This window comes from Echiichthys vipera (genome assembly GCF_963691815.1).
Source record: "Echiichthys vipera genome assembly, chromosome: 4".
Taxonomy (NCBI): domain Eukaryota; kingdom Metazoa; phylum Chordata; class Actinopteri; order Perciformes; family Trachinidae; genus Echiichthys; species Echiichthys vipera.
The window spans coordinates 9,384,818-9,410,852 of NC_139829.1; the positions used below are offsets into that span (position 1 = coordinate 9,384,818).

The 26,035-nt window shown below is 41.4% G+C and overlaps 2 protein-coding genes across 4 annotated transcripts in view; one reads left to right on the forward strand and one right to left on the reverse strand.

Moving 5' to 3' along the window:
* Positions 1 to 107: 107 nt before the first annotated feature.
* coq5 (coenzyme Q5, methyltransferase) lies at positions 108 to 6,102 on the forward strand (the record flags this gene model as incomplete). Of its 2 annotated transcripts, none has more annotated exons than XM_083912037.1 (7): positions 108 to 297; positions 1,558 to 1,707; positions 1,803 to 2,030; positions 2,423 to 2,529; positions 3,466 to 3,554; positions 4,796 to 4,907; positions 5,744 to 6,102. In XM_083912037.1, the coding sequence occupies 7 exons, from the start codon at positions 108 to 110 to the stop codon at positions 5,843 to 5,845; spliced, it is 978 nt and encodes a 325-aa protein (XP_083768163.1). In that variant the 3' UTR covers positions 5,846 to 6,102. The 2 variants fall into 2 exon arrangements, with proteins under 2 accessions (XP_083768163.1, XP_083768164.1); XM_083912038.1 differs by having other exon boundaries at positions 240 to 353.
* Positions 6,103 to 6,298: 196 nt separating this feature from the next.
* The window catches only part of znrf3 (zinc and ring finger 3), a 67,822-nt gene continuing 48,085 nt past the window's right edge, over positions 6,299 to 26,035 (reverse strand). Inside the window, exons 3-8 of one of the 2 annotated variants that reach the window (XM_083912709.1) lie at positions 17,331 to 17,405; positions 14,939 to 15,070; positions 13,601 to 13,708; positions 12,094 to 12,261; positions 9,995 to 10,097; positions 6,299 to 9,881 (exon numbers count right to left, since the gene is read on the reverse strand). In XM_083912709.1, the coding sequence (XP_083768835.1) occupies positions 8,140 to 9,881; positions 9,995 to 10,097; positions 12,094 to 12,261; positions 13,601 to 13,708; positions 14,939 to 15,070; positions 17,331 to 17,405 (2,328 nt within the window). In that variant the 3' untranslated portion in view covers positions 6,299 to 8,139. Of the gene's footprint in view, positions 9,882 to 9,994; positions 10,098 to 12,093; positions 12,262 to 13,600; positions 13,712 to 14,938; positions 15,071 to 17,330; positions 17,406 to 26,035 lie in introns of both variants that reach the window. The other variant, XM_083912708.1, reaches the window with a different exon arrangement.

A 26,035-nucleotide genomic window follows, 5' to 3' on the forward strand; every position in this document is an offset into this window, starting at 1 on the left:
AAGATAAATATAATTAATATAGCATTTCTCACTACAAGGGGGAAAATGAAGTCCAATGTCGCCTGTAAATGACGACAGACCGTCGCACACTTGCATAACCAGTCAACATGGCCGCACACATGAAACTCCTGCTCCGGAGGGTGATCCGTCTCTCTCACACACACTTAAACGTCAATAACATCAACTCTGCCGGAGTCTCGGGGCCGTCGACCTGCCGGTGTTTCAGCGATGCCGCCGGAGACAGAAGCACACATTTCGGGTTTGAGACGGTTCCTGAGGCGGAGAAGGCGAAAAGAGGTGAGAGAGAGCGAAGCACAGCAACGAACCGCGTTCAAACAGCGGGCTATCTGAAAGTGAGTCGCCTCTATGTGCGTGTACACAACCCGGGGGACGGGGGTTCAGATGCTTTTGTAAACCCCAGGGTTTGCTGCATGATTCGGCGTAGACCACTCGACCCCATGAAGTGACACTTTTCCTCAATAACACCTCTAAACGTTTTAATGGTGATCCATTCCGCTTTTAGATGTGTGTTTTAGTGGAGATTGTACAGAAACGAGTGATGTTTGAGGAAGTGTGTGTATGCCGAAGAAGAAGTTATATGCATTAATTAGTCTGTCCTTTTAAACGCTATTGTTCCTGCTGCAGTGTTATTTCCACAGGTAAGCATGTGTGTGTGTTATTGTCACACTGACTCTTTCTGCAGTTTTAAAAGATACCTGTAGTTGACTTGTGTGTGTTCATAGATTTACTGCATGTTATAATCATGAACACACACAAACGTTACTTCATCAAAGTGGTGCGTGTCATGACAATAATGTAATTTAATGGTAGAATATAAAAGAATATTCTTCACTTGTACAGACACATAATAAAGTCTGTACCTCTGTGAACTATATAGATTTAAGAATTTTGTGTCAGTATCAGACATCCTATTATCCAATAACAAATAAACTATAAATAAATTACTTTTTAAAAGTAAGATACAAATCCTGTTTGGTCTGTAATTGATGCACTACACATACACTCCCTGGCCACTTTATTAGGAGCACCTGTCCAAGAGCTTGTTAATGCAAATTTCCAATCAGCCAATCACATGGCAGCAACTCAGTGCATTTAGGCATGTAGACATGGTGAAGTGGATCTGCTGCAGGTCAAAAGAAAAGAAAGGTCATTGAAGTGACTTTGAGCGGCAGTTCTGTGGGCGCAAATGCCCTGTTGATGCCAGAGGTCAGAGGAGAATGGCCAGACTGGTTGGAGCTGATAGAAAGGCAACAGTAACTCAAATATTCACTGGTTCCAACATCTGTGAACACACACCACCTACTTTCTAGCAGAGAGGGAACAGCAGAAGACCACACTGACACTTTATTAAGCACCAGGTGTGCCTAATAAAGTGGTTGGTGAGTGTATATTATTACTACACCAAGTTCAAGTTTATTTGCCACTTCAAATGTAAAAAACAATAGAAATAGAATACAATTATAAGTTTGCATATAGCAGAGTAAAAACGTAAATACACTCTGAACAGATGACCTCTCTTTCTCTTTGCTGTCTCAGTGTACAAGGTGTTTGAGAACGTGGCGCAGAAGTACGATACTATGAATGATGCCATGAGTCTGGGGATTCATCGACTGTGGAAGGACATGCTGCTGCACGTCATGCACCCGCAGCCCGGGGCGCGACTCCTGGACGTGGCAGGTGGAACAGGTGAGGCAGTTTGTGCGCTAAATCTGCAAAACCTCAAAACTAAACCCCAACTGGTGTCACACTTCAGTTTTGTTCGGGACGACCCCTCCCTGCAGGTGACATCGCCTTCCGTTTCCTGGAGTACATTCGCTCTCAGCAAGAACGGCAGAAACGGCGAGCGGTGCGCTCCATGCAGACGCCATCGTGGCAGGACATTTCCGACAACTACTCCACCACAGAGGACGAAGACAGGCCACAGGAGTCCAGGGCTGTGGTCTGCGACATCAACAAGGAGATGCTCAAAGTGGGCAAGCAGAAAGCTGACAGCATGGGCATCGGTGCTGGTAAGGTTTTGACTGGAACTGCTTCAGGTGTGTTTTTATGTTAACATGTACGCAGGTCAGGCCTTAGGGATATCCGGTTCACGTTACTGTGCATGGAAAGATCCGACTGGATGTCAACCCTTTTATATAGTTTTATGCAGAGATATGAAATGAATGTGTGAATACATTCAGTTCCAAATACCAGAAGAATCCAAGAACAATTTAATTGTAAGTGTGTGAGAGTTCTGTGCAACCATGCAGGACCTGAACAGAGTACGCCGTAATTGTTCCCGGATTTCGAAGCAACTGTTCTTATGAATGTGATCAACCTGCAGCACTTGATATCAGAGCAGAAAGAAAAATGTGATGAGGACTGTGGACAGACTTTGACCTTGTGTGACTTTGTGCATCAGGTCTATCGTGGGTGGTGGGGGACGCACAGGAGCTGCCCTTCGGTGATGACCAGTTTGATATTTATACCATCGCCTTTGGCATTCGAAACGTCAACCATATAGATCAGGTAATGGGTCCGACCACAATGTTCTATTTGATGCTTTTAATGTTAAATTATTTCTGCACTTTAAGGGATTGTACTTTAAATTTCGTTGTACTGGTACAATGAAAATAAAGACAATTAAATTCAATAACAAATCTCTGACACTATAATAGTAAATGACTCAAGTTGTTACAAAAAAGAGGGCATATTAATTTAATAATAATGACCAAGTCATTTAATCCGATTAATCACATTTTGCAAATGGAGGATTTTGTTTGAGGATTTTTACTTTTAGGGGTCATGACGGCATAACATATGACAGCAGATTACCCAGAATAATTTTCAGATGTAAAACAGTGACATTCAGTACTGCCCTACACTAAAGGTTACATTTCCATCTCCTACACACGCATCAAGAGGACTCACAGTTCAGCTTATTTTTGTTCAAAGTATCTTTATTGTCCCTTACAGGGAAATTGGTTCGCAGTCAGGATTCATTCAAAACAAATACAAAACGCTGATGAACAACAACAAACAGGGCGTAGTTTAGTGGTTCAGTAGGAGTTTCTGCTTCTGTCCAAGTAAACAATTTAAGCGATGTGTGCAAATTAAACTGAGCAAGTTTGTGCAAAAGAACAATCCGTCCAATTGGAGATTAGATACCAGGTAAACTTTTGAAACTGCTGTTGAATCGTTGAACACCTTTAGAGCTTCACCCAACAATTGTTTTCAGTATTATGATGGTTGGTTCATTTATTTAACAGTGTTTCAGAAATTTGTGAAAAATGCCTTTGCACTGCTGTAGAGTCCAAGGTCATGTTCCTAAATCACCAAAGAGCACCAAATCCTCACATTTAAGAAGCAGTACATCTTTTGCTTTATAAATGACTTAAATGTTCATTGCAATCATTTGTTTTTGGTTGTTTGATTAATCATGTCAGCACGTTGTTGTTGTTTTAGGCGCTGCAGGAGGCTCTGCGGGTCCTGAAGCCTGGTGGCAGGTTCATGTGCTTGGAGTTCAGCAAAGTGACGAATCCTGCATTGGCATGGTGAGGAGGAGTGATGACTGCATGATTGATGACTTGGTGTGAATATAAATCAAGCTTCTGAGTCTCAGGAGGTTTCTGTAGATTGATTACTGCCATCACAAATCCAGCAGCTTGTTTTTTTCTCCTGGAGGTTGTTGTGTGCTCATGGACAAGCTGTGTAACGTCTTTATCCAAGCTGCTGCAGGAATATATACAAAACATTTACATTTTTCAGTCTCACCATATTCTATTTTTATTTTGTAACTAGGGATTCTGTTGGCAGAACATCAGTATCAGCCGATATTCACCTAGTTGACTACAATCGACCTGTCGGCAAACAAGATAATGCGTGCTGATGTCTATCTGCTGTGTTGCATCAAAATCAAGGGCTGACTCGATGTTGTATTAAAAGGTTAAAAAAGGCCTTTTGAAGTAATTCTTTTTAAAAATATATATATTTTCAAGGGAAAGTTATATTATAGTTAAGTGTTTGTATGATTTAATTTGCCCTTTTTCAAAGAGTGTAAAGTTTGAAGGGCTGGGTGACTTAAGAACAGTTTGGTTATTTTTTTATAATTAAAATGTATTTGTTTCCCTGGCAGAAAAAGGGGAATTAGGAACAACAAAAAACATCAGCATCAGCCAAATTATTTTAAACATCAGTATCGAGCCAGAATACATGCATCCCTGTTAAATGTGTAGTGGTACATTTTTCATCTGTTGAAAAACAAAGAGGTCCTACTATATTGAAACTTTCCCCATAAAATTTCAGCTGTTCTAAACAAAAACAATAAAAGATATGTATTTGTTTTCTGATCAGCCTTTTTGTCAATTCGTAATGTTGAAGTTTTAGACACTAAACAGATTGTGGGGTTTGGGCGAACACTGCGCTCTTCTGGTTTTGCACCCCCAAAGCCCTTCAGCAGATCACCTACTCTGCTCTGCTGTAGAGGCTTCATTAGTCTTCTGTGGGGTTGTCAAATGACTCTGCACATACCTCATGAGCATGATGTCAAGGATTTATAGATTTAAAAATGCTACGTGTAATGGTTTAAAGGGATGATGGTTTTACATATGCAATTGAAGAGTTTGACATAGGATTTGTAAAAAGGCCTGTTTAACTGCATGTCAACAATTACAAACATGGGCTTAGTTATAAGTCCAAGTGTGAGAGATTTTAGAAAAAGTAGTGGATTGGCAGCAGGTTTCAGCTCTGAGGAAGCAGCTTTTGACTCCCCTGGTAACTTGTCCCATTTTTTCAGGCTTTATGACACATACAGTTTCCAGATGATCCCAGTTTTGGGAGAGGTGATTGCTGGAGACTGGAAGTCATACCAGTATCTGGTAGAAAGCATTCGCAAGTTCCCCGACCAGGTGAGAAAAATCTATTGTTTTATTTCTGTCTCCCCATTATAGAGAAGACACGAAAAGTCATAGTATAGCATGTCATGAATAAGTCATCAAAAGTCATAGTACCGGTATAGTACGTCATAGAAATATAGCATGCCGAAAAAGGAGTGTATAGCATGTAAAAAATGTCATAGTATGAAATGTTGAAAAAGTCATAGTATTAAAAGTCAATTTAACATGTTAAAAAGTCAGAAACAGGAACCTTGATGTAAATGATTAACCAAAAGTAAAAAAAAACTCAATCTAATATGCTCAAAAAATTCTTAAATCAGTCATGATAGCGTGTCTGAAACAGTCAGCAGTTTGTTGAAGAAAAGTCATAGTATCGTATGTTCAAAAAAAAAAAAGAGTCATACTATAGTATGTCAAAAACGGCAAAATCTAATATGTCCAAAAATGCTTCAATCGGTCACAGGAGAGCCTGTCTAGAGCAGTCAGGGCATCATTTCTTTAAAAAAAAAACAACTCAGGAAGTCAGAAAAGTGTGTTCGAAAAGTCATAGTCTAGTATGTTGAAAAAGTCAAAAAAATTCTAAATATATCTCCAAAAATGCTTAAATCAGTCATAGGATAGCACATCTTAAACACTCATAGCATAAGTTGATGAAACAAGTCATAGCATAAGTTGATGAAACAAGTCATAGCATAAGTTGATGAAACAAGTCATAGTTTAGTGTTAAAAGAAGACATTTGCTGATACATTGTTTTGTGATAGTGTTTATCAGGTTTGATTATTATTTTGAACACAAATCTGACTGGATTCAATATTGACGACACCTTTTCTGCGCTCTTCTTCTGCAGGAGGAGTTTAAAGGTATGATTGAGGACGCAGGTTTCTACTGTGTGAAGTACTACAACCTCACCGGCGGAGTGGTGGCTCTTCACTCTGGTTTCAAGCTGTGAGATGCACTCCTCACTCCTCCTGTGAATAAGAAGCAAAGAGACTCGCTCCGTTTCTGCACAATTGCACACAATCAGCTCAGTGGATTCATCTTTCCTGCTCGTGGTCTCTATCTGTCAATATTTAACAGTAATGTTGGTGTAAAGAACGCCACACTCCAAAACAAAATGTCAATACAATGAGTCAGTCAGTGAGTTTTGAATATGTTTTGTTACATCTACATTTTGACATCAAATAATAAAGCTTTTTGATCTCAGTATGTGAATGGATTATATTTGCTTTACGTTACTTATTTACTATTGACACTTTGTGTGTTTTCCTGTCAGCAATGTAAAAACAATCCCAATGTGAAATGCTGTTAATGGAAAGGAGGACACCACAACATGAGTTACTTGAATAAAACTGTATATTTTACAGATCTTTGTACACTTTAATTACAAAACTGTATGGTACTAAAGTTTTTAAATCAGTTTTTTGGTCAGAGAAGATTTAATCGTCTTGTGTGCAATTACCATGTATATACAAAGTCTCATGTTAGTGATTTTTCTCAAAATAAAAAGCAACCAAATAACTCCAACGTTCATACACTCTGAACATAAGACATGGCTTAAAGATAAATATATTAGTAAATAAATATTCAGAGAACATATTTCCATTCATGAAATGTGTTTGCTATACAGGTACAGAAATATACACGGATTGATTTCTAGCCTCTTTTTAAAAACATTTGTAATGGTAATGACAGAAAATAATTATATTCTTAAAAAATTAAAAAATATTAATTTTTGTACACATTTTTAATCTTAAGTGCTAGAAACAATAACAAAAAAAAAAAAATTAAATAGTGACTCAAGTACCCCAAAATGTTATATTTGCAGTAGGTACATATCTCTATGCAAAAGGCAAGATTAGATTCTCACTTGATTACAGCTTGTATTAACTTATAAATAGGGTTATTTCAGAAAGTTTTCCTCTGGGTAGAGAATGTGTATATTTCATAGAAACAGTATAAAAACAGTCTGCAGGACAAACGGAAAGGCATGAATGACAAAGCATCGATATCACCAGTATGTATTATGCATGGCACGATATGATTCAAACGGATACACTGTGGTATGTATAACTGCATTGTTTAAAAAAAAAAAAAAAAAGTCACAGTACAATAAGGAACCCTTATGAAATATGAGTCTTTCCAGCTACTTTCCTTTGGCCTTTTGATACATGCTAAAACCTCTTTATAGATATTTATTAGAGCACGCCTCATTGAGGAAATTGGGTAAGTGATAGCAAAAAAAAAAAACACTTTTAAGGGCTTCCAAACAAAAGGTAGAGTGCTACACTCTACTTCTGAAGAAATCTACTGACCCCGAGACACTGTCACTTTAGGCTGGAGTTCCACTAAAAAAGTGGTGCAGTGTCTTTTCGATATTGCTACAAACAGCTTACCAGCGTAAGGCTTTCATGTTGCTCTGGCACATCTCATACAGGTAGGCCACCAATGGACAGAAATGAAATGCATAAAACAAATTCTGTATTATATTGAATAGAGACCAGTGTCAGCCTTGCATTCACATTTCTATGCATTTTGTTCTGTTATATATAGCTTCTTCTCCTCAGAGAAATGTGTGGGTCACAGACACATAGAAAGACCCATTCCCTGCTTCTGAAAAAAGTAAAAGAAAAAGAAACAAAAACAATCATGTCTTTCTGTTTTGGTATAGCTATGTCCGTACAACCTATTTGAGTTGGTGGTTGAAGCTTTATAGGCAGTCAGTGTTCTTGTGCGCACATATACATGTAGATGCAGATGTTGGTGAATTGAGAGTATACTTGTTCTGTAGAGAAGAAATCTCAGATTCCTAGATCTTACACAGAAGATGGAGTCTATGTATTCTTGACGACATTTGAAAACAATCTCACAAGAAAATGGGCCCGGATTACTTTGCACTGAAGGGGCCTAACCCTTGATGGCAGCAGACAGTATGCACATAGATGCCAATATCAACCTACTTCTAGTTTCAGTTAACGACCTCCATCCATGTGTGGAGCATCACTTTGTCTCAGTGCTATAGTAACGCGGCTTGGTGCTGAGACGTTTGTGGCCACAGGAATGAACTTGACACACTGTCGAGAAATGACAGGCCATTTCAGTAGAAATCCACACAATCGAAGATGATAACATTCAGCGCTCAGAGAGCAAGGTTAGAACAAGGCAGCTGAGGGTTTCAATGATTGACTGACTGATTCGTTACCAAATACATACATTAGATTGAGTCCCTTCTCTTTGTGCTCAAGTTCATACACCCAGACCTCCCTCATCTGTTGAAGTATTGCCTCCCAATGCAGAGGGGCTTGCAGAGAGTTGAGGGTGAAACAAAGCCCTGGTCTCCTCCTCCTGAGGGTATGGCAGACCTCTAAACTGTCCTGAGGTGAAGTACCCCTCCCTGGGCTCGTGTCGCCCCCCTGTTCGCACCTCTGCCTCCACTGTGACACTCATGGGCAATAAACTGCTTTGGGTATCTGCCCCTGTGCCCAATTCACAATCTGTGTCCTCTGGAATTATGGGTATTCTCTGGTTGAGTTCGCAGCAGCCCTGTCCAGAGCAGGCCTCTGAGTCTGCATGTGCATACTGCACATTAACAGCATAGTCCTCTGTGTAGCGCCCTGTTGTGGCCCTGTGCATCTTCATCTCTTTATAGAAGCAGCAAGGCAGCCCTTCGTAACTCACCTGCTCTGAGGAAGGGCACATGTGCTCAGGGGCAAAGTAGTTCTTGGAGCTCTGAAAATCCACCCCCCTGTGAAAGCGTCCTGTGGCCAGAGGCCCAGCTTGGTCCGAGTCCTGCCCTTTGCACTCCACATTGGGAGGAAGCACCTCGAAGCAGCAGCTACAGGCTGCAGCCCCGAGCTCCCCCGACTCCTCCTGAGCCCCCTTTCCCCTGTCTGCTCCGGTGGCCTCTGGAGCCCGGGCTGAGGTAGTGCTAGTGTTGCTGTTCTCCCTGGGTTCCAGTGATGATCGACTGCTGTAGTTGGGCTCCAAACTGCAGTTGGAGAGGTGGTCCCCCGAGTTATATCCCGAAGCTCCAGGAGGGAGCTGGAGGCAGTCGTGTCCCAAGGGAACAGGGGATGATGAGTCCTCGGCAGGAAGTGTGGTGCAAGCCGCGGCCCCTGCTTCCCCCAAGGAGCCCCTACACGGACTCTTACTCCGGTAGACATAAGGATCGTAGTCACTGCTCAACGAGCTGCGGAAGGTAGAGCAGCTCCCGTATACCCCCTGGTTGCTGACCTCAGTACAGTCCAACATGGAGTCGCTGGAGGAGCAGTGACACTGGCCTGAGCTGCTGCTGCTGCTGTCACTGCCAGGGCAGTCAGCGAGGTAACCACTGCACACTGAGCGGTGGCCATGGTAACAGCTCAGACCAGAAGGGTTGCCGTTATCACCTATCCTTGAAGAAGAGGCAGGTGCCATGTGTACCACTGTGGGGTATAGTAGCCCCTGTTGAAAGGCCCTGCTGTGATGGCCCTTGTGGGCTCCTCCTCCACCAAGCTGCCCTGCCATAGCAGGCCCTTGGCCACCCTCAGGCTGTTGAGGGAAAGTCAACCCCTGAAAATAGTAGTGCTGGTACATTGTCTCATACTGCGAGAAGCAGGCTGCTCTGGAAAAGTTGCGACCATGGAACTTAGGTCGTTTAAAAGCAGCATGATGCGGCTGTGCTGGGTAGGCAGGGGGTCCACGGTGCTCTAATCCACAGTGGTGGGGGTTGAGTGAGTGGTCCAAATGTAGGGTGGGGTGGTAGCTCCGGAGAAAGGCAGACGTTGATTGGGGCGGGTACAGACCTTGAGGGTCTGGATGCTGGTCCACAGTGAGCACAGTGATGGGGTTGCCGTGGGGGTCCATGCTGGTTCTGGTTGGGTAGGCTGTCACCTGGCCAGCACGGTGCACCCTGCCGGGATAATGGACTGGCAGCACCACTCGCTGCCGGCCGTGGACTGGGTTACCGGGGTCCATGCACGCTGGTCCTGGATTTCCCTTCTTTTGTTCTGTGAAAAGATATCACACAATGTTTATGTTGTTGTTTAGAATCTCCTAAATAAAAAGTCTCTGTTGCTGACAAAGTATTTTATCTAAAGACCAAAGCTTAATATTCACTCACCTATGATGTTATGTCTACAGTGGGGACAGGTGTGATGCTGGAGCAGCCAGGGGTCAACACACTTCTTATGAAATCTGTGCGCACAGGGGATAACTCGCAGCTCCTGTGAGGAAAATGCAACAAGATCTAACAGTCAGATACAACCTGTAAGGTCATCTACAAGGTACAAATAGCAGCAGGAGGACAAAAACAAATATCTACTACCCAAACAAGTAGGGCCAGCGCTCAAAGGTTTTCTTCTGGGATTTTTCTCTAATTAAATTAATGGCAACAGTCCAGCATACACACAGATACTGAGGTGTGAGTGAAATGTCCAAATTAACTGTTGCTATTAATTTAATTCAAGCAAAATGCTAGAGGAAAAGCTGCCTGTCTGGTAGAACCTTAAATGACTTTTATAGGAGGTGAAAATTAGAGCCTTCTTCCAAACAAGAAATGCGGCGCAGTAATCCTGCAGTTTTTTGGTTAAACAGCATACTACTTTTGTATGACCTGTGACGTCTCTCAACATTTTTTTGATATACTGTACTATGAAAATTTAAGTGTAAGTTAAGGTGTGTCGCTGATGCCTCCGGTTAGAACTTGAAGTGAGTAGGTAGCAACTCCCAAAGTTGTTACATCAAAGATGTTTGAGCAAACTATAACATGATTTCATTTGTGAGGGTGAATTAATATGTACGTGCGAGCGCCTGAACATCCAGGAGGTGGCAGCAAAGCTGTACAAAACTGTCGATTGTGGTGATAACATTGAATCTTAATCAAGTTTTTACCTCTGAGGAGCCCAACTTTACATCATGGCACAAACAAAACTCTTAACTAGATGCCACACCTCAATTAAAATGCAGCTTTGATGCTCAAGGTCGCCAACAAAAACAAAAAAGAACCTTACACTGGTGGATTGATATGAAAAGAATGCAATACTTTGTATTCAGATGGAGAATTGGCATGGAGGAATTCCACGACACAACAGCAGGAGCGCTCTGAATACGAATTATTATATTCTTCTCCAGTGAGAGCTCTTTCACTGCCATAAATACTTTACTCTATGGCTTAACGTGACTCATCCTTGGGCTCTTTTCCACCCGAGCTTTTGTTGCTTGGTTCACTGCTCAAAAAGTGCTTTGATGCCATTCAGCCTTTTATATCGCCACTTCCTCTGTGCAATCCTGGCGCCATGCTTTGTTGTGTTTTCTTCTCCTCCGTACCGAAGAGACACATAACCACAAAAAAAACAACACTCACACATGCACCAACTATGTCCCCGGGCACTGGGGTTTGTCCCTGTAGTGTCCGTCTTGAGGATGAGCAATGTGTTACAGTAAACCCTTAAAGTCCCAGATTAGGATGCATATTTTGACAATGACTCATTTCTTAAGGATTAAAGAAGGCCACACTGGGAAAACAGGAAGCATAATCACAATCCAATGCACTTTGGGTACCGTTATCTCTCCAGGTGCTCTCAAAGACTGAGCTAAACATCTAAAAGTGCCGGAAAGAACGCCACAGAAGATCGCGGGACTGCGATCCCCGAGCACATCAGGGGAACTTCCATTCTATTGTCCACAGAAGTGCATTATGTTTCATGTCTACAGAATATGTAATGAAAAGAAAACAAGCTCAGTGGGTAGATGACCACACTAACAGTGCCAGAGTTAAGCGGTTTGGCTCCCACATGGTTTACTTATGCACAGAGTTTGGACAAAGAGCATTCTCCTAATGGAGCTGATGTTTGTTGCGATGCAGTTTGTGTCGGTTACTCAAAATTCTCCTCTGGTATTTTGTTTTTCTAATGATCTTTTTGTATTGTTTTTTTAAACATCAAAAAACACCACTATGAAGATTATAGTAGATTAAGTAGTCAAGTTAAGGTTTTTGTCATTTGTATGCATTTGCTATATATGAACTTAAAAGTTGATTTAAAAACAGCACACATACATATGAACATCAAAAATAAGACGTGTTGACATTTGTATTCATTCAAGCGCTGGAATAAAAACCTCAGGTTGTGTCAATTATTACCACTGTTTGGATATGAAAGTCCTCAAAGCAGAAAAAGTCATTCATTCAAATCAAAAGGACATGTCTTTTTTTTTTTTTACCTCCCCATCGATGTACTTTTCCAGACAGATGGCGCAGTCAGAGGTGGAGCTGCTGCTCAGTGAATCAGAGGCCCCACAGCTGCTCTCGCGCTGGCCCTTTCCTTTGGCCTTGAACTTTCTCGTCTCCATCTTTTCCAGGGCTTGGATGGCCATTCTGTTCATCGAGCTCTGCGGTGGAGAGGAAGGTGGGGCAGGGTCAGCGGGAATATCTGCATGTTTGATTAGCCGTATTTAACTTTTACAAAAGACCCCTTTAATGCTCTGTGGAACTGAACATGGAGGCCAACAAACAAGAGCCAAAATAGGACTTAAGTCGTAGTTCTACTCATTTAAAGTCCACTCAATGATGGTGTTTTTAAGTAAACATTCTTTGCAACTGTGTTCCTCTAATGAGAGAGACTTTCCCCCTTGACACAGCACACCATTTTGCAACACTTGACTGATGCCTTGGTAACTCTGGTCTCTTTTTATCTCTAATTTATTTTGCCTTAAAAATTGTTGCTTGTTAGAAAAATGGTGACTGATGCGTTGACACATACAGAACTGTTCACATGTGTAGCAGACATTGTGATTTAAAGCACTCACTGCCTTAACTGCGTGTAAAAAGAGTTATTTGTGCTCAGGCTTAACTTTAAAGAAAGGGTCTCCGGAGACCGTGTCTTCCTTTATGTTGCCTCACAACTGGATAATTAAAAGGCTTTTTAAGGACATGTGGACATCCTGGTCAGCTGAGCTTTGGCATGAAAGTCCTTCCCATCACAGGGTTGACAAAACATGAAACGTAGAAATCTGTATTTTTCAGTTTGTAATTAACTGCAGTCTTGTGAGGGCAAACCCTTGAGGAATCCTTCACTAATCCCAAAAGCATTAGGATTTTTTCTCCCCCTCTGTTTACAGTTCAATTGGATGGGGAAATGTTAATACTGTATTAACAATATTTACTCCACAAGAAGTTCATTAATTTTTCACATTTCAGGAAGGAAAGGTTGTTTCATGTGACGAATGTGCCCCCGGTGTGAGCTGTTCTCTTAATTAACCACCAAAGGAAGTCGCGACCAAGTCATCCGCTTCTGTGACGCACACACACACACACGCACGCACGCACGCACGCACGCTAGCAGGATTACACCTGTCTTAACGGATGCCGCTACACGTTTTTCTGCCCTGTCATGACATCTCTGTGTTTGCTTCCAACCTCTCATCAGCATTAATTAAATGCTAATCCTGATTCATGTGCCTGACATAAGCCTCCACTTGAAGCTTTTTTTTTTTTTTCAACACACCAGAGGAATCAATCAACAGCAGTGCTACTGTCGCCCGACTCGACGCCTGCAACTCCAAGTGAAGTCATGTTGGAAAAACACAGCCTGGTGTCATGAATTTGGGTGTGTTTTGTGTAAGAGGCACACATCGGTTAAGGTCCTTTGTGACTCAAACTGGGGTGCATAAATGAACTTTCAGTGTTGTGTCTGTTCTGGTGCTGAGGAGTGTGTGTTTAGACTCTAACCTGGCTTCTCCTTTGCTTGAGTTTGATCTTGATGAGCAGAATTAGGCACACCAGCGACACGACCACGAAGAAAGCCAGGAAGATGCCCATGTCAAAATATTCCGTGGGCTGCTGTGGGAAAAAGAAAAGCAAGAGAAACACACATTTGTCAAATAATCTTTCCTTGTAGCTGGTTACTAACAGGGTTATTTTAGCTTGAAAATAGTTACATTTTTTATTCAGGATATGCAATAGCCTTATTAAGTTTGGAGCACTCAGCGACGTGACTCATTCGAATCGTCATTGTGCAAATGATTATTAAAAATGGGACCTTCACACATAATTCGGTCGTGCATTTGAGAATAAATGCACGGTTTATTATACATGCAATTCATTTTCAGTATCTCAGTATCTTTTTCTTCTTCTTGTGCCAATTTATGACTGTCAGTAATCAGGTAACGTGTTGCATCTTTTACACAAATGAGAACAATCTGTAGTGTAGTCATTTTTCAGGCAAACATACAAAACATAATGTGGTTCAAGTTTTTCAAAGGTGATGACTAAGTGATTTATAGCACTGTACATTTAATATCTTTGGGTTCTGGACTGCTGTTCGGTTGTTCGGATGAAACTCATTTAAAAACATCACCTTGGCTATTGGAAGAGCGGGATGAGCATTTTCGTCACTTCTTTTTGCCATTTAACAAACTGAACCATTAATCAATTAATCAACAACTTAATAATATATTATACGTATATCAATAACAATTCATCTAGAATTTTCTCCATGTGTAGATTCTTCAGTCACCAGGGAGGCACACGACAAGTTTTTCTTCGAGAATTCAAGTTGTGAGTAACTGAAGTCTTCCTTTCAGGGGGTGAGGATCCCCAATAACTTCAGAACCCAAACAACTGCTCAGAACTCACTGAGAACGGTCTGATTGTTTCATTCTTCATCGGAAAAATGTCTCTTATCGGACAGTCTTTTCCTCAGGCTTTCATTACTTCAAGTTATTTGACCTCAAAGTGTGCTGGTCCTCTTATCAAATATTCCAAACAAACAGCTCTTTGAAACGCCGATATTAATCTCCCGCAGTGCTGCTAAAAAAGTCCTCGGGCCTCTGGGGCAGCGGAGAGCAGAGAAGAAAGGGAAAAGGGTCAGATTTCACAGCTGGAATTTTCGTTTGTCTTCTCATCTAAAAAACTTCTCATCGCCGTTTGGTACGTGGGCCTCACAAACATGTTCGCCTCTTCCTTATGTTCCTCACATGTGCCTTAGATTAGTCTCACACATATACACACACGTACACGCACTATCTACACCGAGTGTGGTTTGGGTTTTTTGGCTTGTGCTCTTACCCTCGGTGGTCTGTGTTGTATCCGAGCACGAGCCACTTTCTGCTTGTTGACAATGTTCATCAACTTGACAGCGTCATTGCCCTTCACGTAAACCACCGGCCGCTTCAGAGGATCCTCGGCAACCTGGTTTAGCTGAGGAGAGGAGAGGGAAAACTACGTCAAACAGGGATGTACTAATACAAAAACATTAGACTTATTTATCTGGTCGATAATGACCTTCTGTCTCCACTAATTTTACACATGCAGATCAATTTACTAGTCATGAGGAGTTAGGTTGTGAAAACTGTAGTATCATGTCTTCTGTGGCATTATGGGAAATGTAGGATCCAATGTTTTTCAAGCTTGACCCATAGTAGAGATAAAAAGTCAAGAATGAATATCTCTTATGTGTACAACTTAAAAAATCAAATGTGATCTATGTATCTTGACTTTAATCATTTATTTTTGATTATATTCATAAAAGTATTTAGTTCAACCAAACCTCTGTGTTCCATGTGTCCATATTGTTTCGGTTGTTATGTGTATGGTTATATTTTTTTGCTTGAAAGTTGTCACATTTAAAAAACACACTGAATGCCTAAAGAGACTACACTAACGTAAATATTACACCATCAGTGTCAAGATCAGCTTTCAAAAACTCAAATCACAGACACACACAATTCTGTCCTTACTACAAGCCTGTCTCAGAAGTTGTAATTTCTGATTTCAGATTACAATTGAACGCAGCATAACCGTTGGTGAGGATCTAGGCCGACAGACGGCAGCTTCACTAACATGGCGGCTTATTGAATGTCTCCACAGACAAGGATATTGGAATACTTTGCAAAAAAGGCAAGTAGAAATGCTTTCATTAGTGGGTCAAATGATCAATCACCATTGTTTTAACTCACTATTTGATAGATAGTAACTTAAAAGCCAATTAAAAAGATGGAAATCTTACAGAGTATAACTTTAAGTCAAAGCCTTAATGCATGTGAACTGTCTGAGTGTAAAAGGCAGAAACTCCTCCTCTACCAACTAGAAAAAATGACCTCCAGGCTCAAGACATGGAAACTGTGGTCGCAGTTTGCCAGAGGGAGTCAAGGGGAAGCAGTCAATGAAGAGTATGTTCTGGCTTTTGAGTCAGTTGACATCCTGCTTCACTCCTCCTCTCCCTCTCGTCTGCTGGTTGGAATCTGTAATTTGAAAAGCCCAGGGGAAATACCGAGGATATTCGCATTTCTATTTCTTCTGCTGCCGTCATGTTCCCGAGTGAAATACTGTAAGTTCTGGTTTCAAAGTATAGACTCAGAAACTTTTGATGTCTCTGGTGCGTTTCTCCTGCTTTAGACTCCACCAACACTCCCTGAGGAACGATACACCATTAAAAAGTACACCTATGATGAACCTGCGTGTTTCAGCGTTTAAACAAAGTTTAGCACAACCCCCCCCCCCCCCCCAAACAAAACCTCAAAGTGTTTCAGCCACATCAGCACTCAGCCTTACATAAAGCATAAATTGAGACAGAAAGGAGGTCAAGTACATAACTTCATAAAGCTTCTCTTTTAATTTCGGCCCTGGGACCTTAATTCTCCCTAAGCCCCTCCTCCCTGCCCCTCGGCCTTGTGGGTCCCGTCTCTGCTGATCGGGCCGCCCTGACTGGAAAAGCCTCTCGGGGGAATTTAACACAGCCGCCCAACGCTGCCTTTCATGTGGTCTCCCTGCAATCCCTTTTATCTCTTAGCTACGCGCTTTACGACCCAGCGGCAGAGAAGAGGAGGAGAGGCAGCAGGAAAAACAGAAAAAGAAAAACCCTGCAAGTCCAGACCTGGCGTGGCGAGGATGAATACCACAGGAGAATTCTTGCGACAAAGGCGCTCAGAGGAGCAACTTGTGCGTTAAACCTCTTCGCAGCAAAGACACAGGAGCAAGAAAGAGTTAAAGAAAAAGGAAGAATGTGAGGTGTGTGTGTGTGTGTGTATGTGTTGCTGTAACCCATGTGTGCTCCCTCAAAATGTTTAGTCAAAAACAGATCCATAGTCTCAGGGGATGAGGTAATGTGTGCTACCTGTGCAATTAAGAGCTCAACAGAGTTTGGTCATGGTCTAGTGAAAGCTGAAGCTGGATATCCATTTTCAGTCCTGTCAGAGCACCGTGCACTCCTCCAAACACAAGTATGAGCGCTCAAAGGCCCAGAATGGTTGAATAAGCGCAGCTGATCCGCATGCTTTTGAACACAACTAAAGATAGTAAGATCATTGTTTGTACAAACAGCACACCGCACAGGCAGAAGGGAAGGGCGTGCTGCTGAGTTTTCTTCAGAGGTGAAAAGCGGAGCGTCTTTCACAGACGGACCGAGACAGATTAGACCATTTCAGTGTGAATGCCTGGGTGAGTTTAGGTGCCTACGAACCTGATCGATGGCGTCCGGATTCTCTGACACATCAAAGATGACGGCTGTGGCTCCCCGCTGCACTGCTCTCTTTGCCTGCAAACACAGAACAAAAGCAACCATTAGATATATTCAACAAGAATGCAAAGAAAGAAAAGCCAGGGAATGTTTGATCACAGTGTCAAAGTTTTCACATTCAAATTTGGGCCACTAGAGGGAGTTCTCTGCCTGAGTGTCATATCCTCTGGAATGAGCAAATAAGAGAAGAGACCAACAGAAGTAAACAAGCCATTGATAACTTTTGCTAGGATGCACATGTGGTCTTTGTCTCCATTTATCTGAAGTCATTCAAAGCAAATCTACACCACTTTATGCATACATTATGACAGAAACCGCAAGAACTAATGCATGCATGCATGGGTCCATGTGATGCAACACTGCATGACACAGAGCTGCCTTTGAATTGGATTCTGCTGTGCACGCTCAGGAGCGCTGAATAAGGTTACCAAGGATTCCAAAATGCTTAAAAATGTGAGCTTCTTTCATGTGAAAGCAGGGAAAGTGGAAGCACAGAGGTCTTTTGAAGACTTCTGCTAAAGGCTAAAGATAAAGGAAATGCTTGGATCTGCAGTACCCCAAGTATCTCTTTGCAGAATCCAAATTGTCTTTCCCCTCGTCTGGAGAAAAAAAGAAAAAAAGTTTCTTTATCTTAACTGCTGGCTGCTTGATTCACGGTGCCCTATTTAGACAACGTTTTGATGTCTGCACTATATGATCTAAAATAGCGCGGCCGGGATCATATCCTGGTATTATCCAGTACTCTTGGGTGCTTGCCAGTGCTCTTCATAACTGGAGGGAAGAGAGAAGGGGGGGGGGGGGGTGAAGATCAAAGTGACAATGTACAGTGCTGTGACTCGCTGCAGAGTCGCTGGAAAGTGTCATCACTCACACAGAGAGAGAGAGAGAGCGAGAGCGAGAGCGAGAGCGAGAGAGAGAGAGAGAGAGAGAGAGAGAGAGAGAGAGAGAGAGAGAGAGAGATGTCCGGGTGCTCTTTTCCCATCACATGTTGATTTTTGAAGTTATAACACGATCACAACACTGCCGCTAACAATAGGATGTTGAGCAAGTTTGCATCTTATGCCCAAAGAGGAAAGTGGGAGGGATTTATCAAATGACCAAATCACCACTGCAAACACCATAACTTATAATAAGGTGTTGGTCCACAATTAGCCACCAGAACAGCTTCACTGCTCCTTGGCATTAGTTCAGGATGCATTAACGATCAGGTCTGTACACTCCAGAGTCCGACTCTCACTCTCATTGGGATCCGATCGGCCAGACCCTGTGACTAAGTTGCCTTGCTCGCTTTGAATTGGGATCTCAATGAGGCGTGGACGGCATGTGGACACAATCCGGACAATTTATCTAACCTAAGTGTCGCATCATCTTTCCCGCCATATCGAAAGTTCCTCTCTCGAGCAAGAGCGAAGGGAAGTGAGGACGAAAACAGACAGCTAAATTCCAAAGTAGCATATTCGATCACAAAATTGGCATTGAAAAGAAAAGTATCACCAAGGCCTGACACGTCGGTCTGAATGTTAAAGCCACAGCATAAGACTAACATCATTTAAATACTGATCAAACCAGTCAGCGACTGTTCAGTAATTATTCTCTCAACTTCTGACCAAGTTGTCAGCGGTCCATTTGCCTGTCCTGCCTGTCATAACCTTTCATGGTTCCTGGTAAGAGGAAAAGAGGCGAAGTCGAAGTCTGTCAAGATGGCGACTCCCGTAGGCGAGTAGGATTGGATTAAGTTGAGAGAACAGATCCCGACGGGCATGCTGCGTCCATTTTTATACAGTCTATGGCTTTAACAGTTATCTTAATTATCCAATAATCTGTTGATCAATGTTCGCGTCTATAAAAAGGCCACCGCCAGTAGTGTAAACTTTCATAAAGATACAAGAACAGCAAAAGTTTGATGATTACTTTTCTGTCAATCAATGAATTATTTCAGCACTACTTTAGCCACTATTCCTCCTTGTATAAGCAGCCTGTTTAGCAAGATTTGAAAGACTGTTGTTAGACCTGATGTATTAAATCATTTTGAAGCTTTTGTTACTCATTCACCTCCAGTTCACAACTAGATGATTCTGCCACTTCTGCAGCTCTGTTAGCTGTTTGTTGCTGCTTTAAACCTCACATCAATGTGCTGATATGCTAGACGGCTTAGATTTCCTTTTCCATAGTGTTTCCCCATTGATTCGATACTCTGTGTACACTATGAGTCTTTAGAAAGAGGTTAATGATTAAATATAGCTGTCCAAAAAGTGGCATGTGTATATAAAGTAATTCAACTTCATCTACTCAGTATACTATGCAGCCTCCTGTTGTTCAAAGCAGTCAACTTCTTTTTCCTCCAAAGCCAGAAAGAGAACCAGAGGTATTTGCATCCTCCAGAATCAATAGCAGAGTCAATGATGACACTATATATAGAATACGTTTGATTTTTCTAACTAGCAACAACAAATGCCTGGGTATTCTTCGCTGCAGGTACCTGCGATGTGACTTCTGCTGCATGGACAAGTCACAGCAGGAGGAAAATAGAAGCAAACTAACAAAAGGCCTTTGATATACAAGGTGGCAAATGTAACACACTGTGAATTCAACTTTGAATCCGCTGCAGGAAAAACATAAACACATTATGACTTACTGATGAAGTGTTTGAGCTACGTCTCAATTAGATTTCCCCTTGGTTTAATCCACAAACAAGATGTTTATGAATCTGACTTTCATAGCTCATTAAGGACTAATTAACCCTGCAAACTGATTCAATCTTTCCCAGCAGTGTATGAAAAGCTTGTCAAACATCGAAACATTCAAAAACGGCGACACGCTATAGCTCTTCCAACTTTCTCTTGCCTCCTTTCCATAAACTAACATCGCTCTTTTTCTTTCTTCTTTCACTTTTGTACTCGGGGAAAAGTTCAAAAGCGTAGTGGAGCGAAAATCTCGCTCGGCTTTTCCCTCTCACCCAGTTTTCTCTCAGCTCCACACTGCCAGGCTCAAGCCCCCATTTAATTCAGGACAAGTCTGCTCCTTTGATGTTAGCTCTCCCAGTTAATAATTAATAGCGCTTGGTAAGACGCTTTGAGAAGAAAGAGATCTCCCTCCTAAAGAATCTCCACCCGGGCAGGCCTGCTCTGCAGTGCAGGGACTTGCCTGACGACAACAAAAATGCACCCACAGGCAAACTGGCTCCCTTAAAAAACATGACACATCTCTTTCCCAACCCCATAAAAGACTACAACCTCGGACACCAAAGGAAGGGTCTTGCTTTGTGACTGTTGTAATATGTTTTTTTTTTTTCTTGAGACTTTTTCATGTTGCTAAAAACTAAACACTCGAGTAAGGAAACAGTGTTTACTTCACTGTCTTCACTGGCTGCATTCATTCGTCTGCTGCCAACTCCACAATAAAAGGTGTAAAACAAGCTGGAAATGGAAGCTTTGATTCATACCAGCTTCTTTGAGATTGAAGTGCAAGTTCAAGAGCGTTTGTAAGTTAAATTTATCGGGGGTGAAAGTCGATCCAATGGACATTTCATCCCTTCATTCATGGTTAAATATCTGATCAAGACACATTGATATTATTTTAGGAATCGAATTCAAAATTAGAGAAATTGTTTAAGTTCAAATGTTTAATTTTCAACCATCAGAGTTCAAAGAAGAGAGGGTACAGAGTGGAGATCTGCAGTGGCAAAAAGTAATTAACTACATTTACTCAAGTATTGTACTTTTTCCTGTATTTTGTCTGAGTTTTCCTATTTTATTCCGTATGTTTGATGACAAATTAGCCTCTGGGGGCATCGGTTAATATTTGAGGATTTCCGGTGTAGCCAGCAGATATCCGGGCCAAGACTTCCTGTTCTGAGCAGTGTTCATTGTTTACGGTCCATTTAACGACTTGAGCCTTGAGAATGGAGTTGTGGTAGAGAGACAAATAAATAACATCAAAAGCCAATGAAAAGCTAAATCTTGGTCGGACGATTGTAGACGGTTTCTGTAAGAGATGCACCAATCCAGTTTTTTTCCCGATACCGATACCCGATAGCGATCCGATCCTACTGTTGAATAAATGAAGCGTATATCTTGCCATGTGTGTGAAGGCATCAGGCTTGACATAAACATTTAGCCTAAAAAAGGTAACAAATTAACACAGATATAAATGTACTTAATATATAAATTTCTTTAAATAACAAAGTGTACATTAGTAGCAAAATGAAATAAATAACACTTCCATGTAAAGTGCACTGCAAACAGATATTTTAAAATGTGATATAAAACCCTAACCAGTGTTGCAAACATAGAATTAAAGTGACTAGTGTCTAGTTTGTGTGATTCGCCTTGTTTGCTCTTCACACAAACTGTTTACCTGCATGCAACCAAAACATGCTCAAACGTGATTGGTAAATACTACTCTGACTACAAACGGAAACCAGACCGTTTCCAAATCTTGTCCCATTGCCCTCAGATTCTACATTCCTCTGCAGAATCTGTTTATAGACTTGGCAGTTCTGCCATAAGAACTTCTCAGATGATTTCAGAACAAAATTACCCAAATGTATCCATTAGGAGGGGGCTGACCCCTAGCTTTGGAACCACTGGACTACAGCTCTGGGTATCGGTACTGGATAACTTTAAAACCAAATATTGCAGTGTAAGGTAGTATTGAAACTTCTCCAGTGAAACAATATCAGCATTTTATCCTTTTTGTACCCACATCTGGAAAATCAAGATCATCTGTATGGTTTCGCTCGCAGGCCAATCACCAGTATCACTTCAACAGTACCGGTATAGATGTACGTACATTTCTGTAACAATACCCAAACCTACAGTGTGGTAATGGTAAAATGCTACATGCAAAGTCATGCATCAATACTGACAGTCTAATAATGTCATTTATAATAATACATCAATTTTTGTACTTTAGTGGGATTCAAAATGCAGGATTTTTACATTTGTTGTATTGGTACTTTAAATAAAAAGAATCACAGCACTTTTTACATCAACTGGAGACGAATAGAAAGAAGAACTAGTGTATTTATGTATTTATGTGAGGCCTGTACAGACAATTTTCCTTGGAAAGGGACAATAAAGAATCAATTTATCTTAATTTGTTCTTATAGCTAAAACATCCAAATTGATTGTGTTTGATGAGATTAGTAGCATGTGTGCAAAGAAGGGTTTGGCAAGTAGCCATTCATAAGATTTTAACTTTATAGAACATTCTTCTTACTTTGACTTCTCCTCCACCTTAATTTGTGTTAGAGACAAACAGGAAATGGTTACTTGAAAAGTTTATTTATTTAACAAGCTATAATAAATGCACTGCTAATAATATTTTCCTTCAAAGCTGAAACCTGATCTCCGGTCCCAGACGTGAGTATATAATCAGCCACCCATGCTCGAAAAAAAAAAAAATCCCCCCAAAAAATCAGCTAAACTCTCGACCTGGACTGCGCGCTGGCGGGAGTTTCACAGGTACTTCACAATACTGCTGGCTAAACAAACTTCCCGCTGGCTTTGAGGCATGAGAATTAGGGTACAATCTTCCCCGAGTGAACAGAAACCGCAGCAGAAAGCAGTGAGAATCCAGTCTAGACACAGAGGAAAATGAAAGCTATGTTTAGCATCCTAAAGTAAGCCTGCCAGCTTGTAAGATCTGAGGCAGAGAAATTCTCACTTGTCTGGAAAGAGACCATTTCTCAGCGTAACATTCACTTCATCATCCACGCGGACTGAGTGTTCTTGTATTAACACACCAGCATGCAGCTGCAACAATGCGTGTACAAATATTTGCACACATTCATATGCATTGGAAACAGAAGGTTATGTACGCAAACTGACACACCTGGATTACACCTGCAACGTCTGGCTCACTCATTACTATCACTCCCTTTTTCTTTCCTACTTTCTTCTCCTCTGCTTCCCTCCTTTCTCTTTCCTCCTCCTCTTGCTTTCCTTTCCCTCTCCCTCTCTTTCTCTCCGCACTGCTATAATTAAGGCAATTAAGTCTTCAGAAGACTCTCCACTGCTATTATGCTGTAATTTCATGTTGCCTCCTGGCTTTACGGTTTATTAAAAGATAAAGGCATACTTTTCTCCCATGGATTTTCTTATATGTGGTCGCCCCTTTTTTTTTTCTTCCCTTCTTCCTCGCTCCCTCTCAGAACTGGCATGTGTGCCAAGACATTATTTACATTCATCTAAAATAAAATCAAAGTTTTCAACGTGGCGTGCGTCATCTGATTTGAAGCTTGTGCAGCTCGGGAGAAAGAGATTAAAAACTTGGTTTGTTCCCTCGTTTGTTCTCCTGCACATACTGTACTTTTTTGCACATGAAGTCATGTTTATTATCTTGACATTTGCATTTCAACAGGATTTAGTCATTTCCCATGTTCATGAAGCACATTACTCACCATCTTCCTAATCTCCTACTGTTTGATGTTAACACTTCACTGACAGATAGTTAATTGGCCATAATGACAGTTGATTCTGTTTACAGATACTTGACATAATTGTATTGGCTGTGTGACTTATAATCAACATGTTTGACACCCCCGCTTTGCTGGAGCTGCTACCTGCTGCAACCGCAAAAAAAATAAGGACTCCTGTTCCCACATAAACACTATCCTGTAAGCATTTACAACGTGAACTCAACTAACCTCTCTGAGCTTAATCCTGCCAAAGACTTCGTTTTCATGAATCCCCTTCTACTCATATTGAAGGTTTTGACTCACAACCTAGAAATCTCACTCCTAACTTGCAGATTAAAAAGCGGCGACAATAAGTAAAAACACTCCACACTCCAGTGAATGTGACTTTTATTGTTCCATTGCTCCCTTCACCTTCCCAAACTTTTGAACTCTCCCATATTCCTGTTTAATATTTATTTGAATGCTGTTAAGCCGCAGGCTGGAGCATTTTAACACAAGTCCCGGGACGTCTGAGGCACCGTTTCTCGAGCTGCATAAAACATGTTTACGAAGCACATAATAAATTGACGGAGGACAAGGGGTCTGGCAAGCCTCCTCGAGCTCCTCTCCGTTCGGGCCGCATTTGTATAAACGGAGAGTTTACCGAACGCAACCACACAGAGGAAAGAATCACTTGAAGCTCTCAGTGAGCTCAGTGACTGCCATTAATATCAAACTGCAGATGAGATGTTAGGACAGGAAGTGTTCAGGAAGAGATACTTACTGAACTCCAGTGGGATGATAATGTTTCAGTTTAAGCTGCATTCATGGATTTTTCACCACTGAAAAACATCCATATGTGCTCACAGATACATAAACACCACAAATCACAAGCAAACAGCTGCCTATTTACACATGCAGCAGACACAGCGCGACATTAGCTTTCATTTGGAGATGTGTTTAAAACATAAGTCCACTTTTCACTCTTCTTTTAGCTCCGTTTTTGGTCTTCACCGACTCCTGAAAAAAATCTGGCTCTTCGTGTCTCACTGTTTCACTTCCTTCGATAGATGGGATCGACTGATTAGGTACCGTATCTGGTACTCATAGGACAAACAACACTGAAACTGAAGGGTAACCATAGCAACCATTCACCACTACCTGTATTCAACATCTAACACAGATGGACCTCTGGCCTTTTACTACTTTAAATTAGTATGTTTTTTAAAAAAACATCTGATTTGTCTTCAGGCATCATGTAACAAATCAGATTTAAGTAGAAGCCACGCACATAGTTTTTAATTAATTGATAGTAGATATAGATCCATAGTTGATAATGAATTGCTGCAGGCAGTCCTTATTCACTGTTTGTACATCTAACTACGGAAAAAAATGCACTGCAATTCGTATGTAATCCATGCGGAGCAAAGGACAAAATTAAGTGATGTAGTATTTTCACAGATACTGTGAAACAGACAGTAAATGTGTTCGCCGTAAACCAAAACAATGAGCTAAATAATGCTCAGAAACTGACTGGATCCACAATACTGGAGACAACAGAAAAATGTCTCTTTGCTCCGATTCAGTTTGCTCCTGTCAAAACTAGTCTTTCTACACAAATATTCTAATATTTCAATTGCAAACAAACAGAAAAGCCTGAATGAATATTAAAGTAAAAGGCAACACACCTGAAGTGAAGTCAAAAGTCAAAAGCGCAGAGAATACAAACACACATGTTTGTGACCTCTGTAACACATTACACATCTCAGTATCTTCTTTTTTATGTTAAATGCCAAAGTCTTTCTCATGCATTGAAAATAAGTTTTGGCATCCGTGGTGTGTTCACAGATAAGCCTATAGGTTATGGCTGGACAATATAGAGAAACAGAGGGGTTTGTGGGTAAACTGCATTCCAGTACAGGAAGAGAGAGAGAGAGAGAGAGAGAGAGAGAGAGAGAGAGAGAGAGAGAGAGAGAGAGAGAGAGAGAGAGAGATAGAGAGAGAGAGATAGAGAGAGATTTGGGGCAGATGTAATGACCTCACTATCGGTTTAAATCCCCAAACGGGAGACGAGAGTTGTGGAGCAAACACAGAAACAGACGAGGAGCCCACAGTTTTGGTTACCTGTGAATCCATTTCCTTTAAAACAGAGAGGTTTTTTACCGGGAAGCCATCTTGTGGATTGGCGTGGGGGAAAACAAGGTGGTAATGTCAGCTTTGGAGAAAAAAAACACAGGGGGATCTCTCT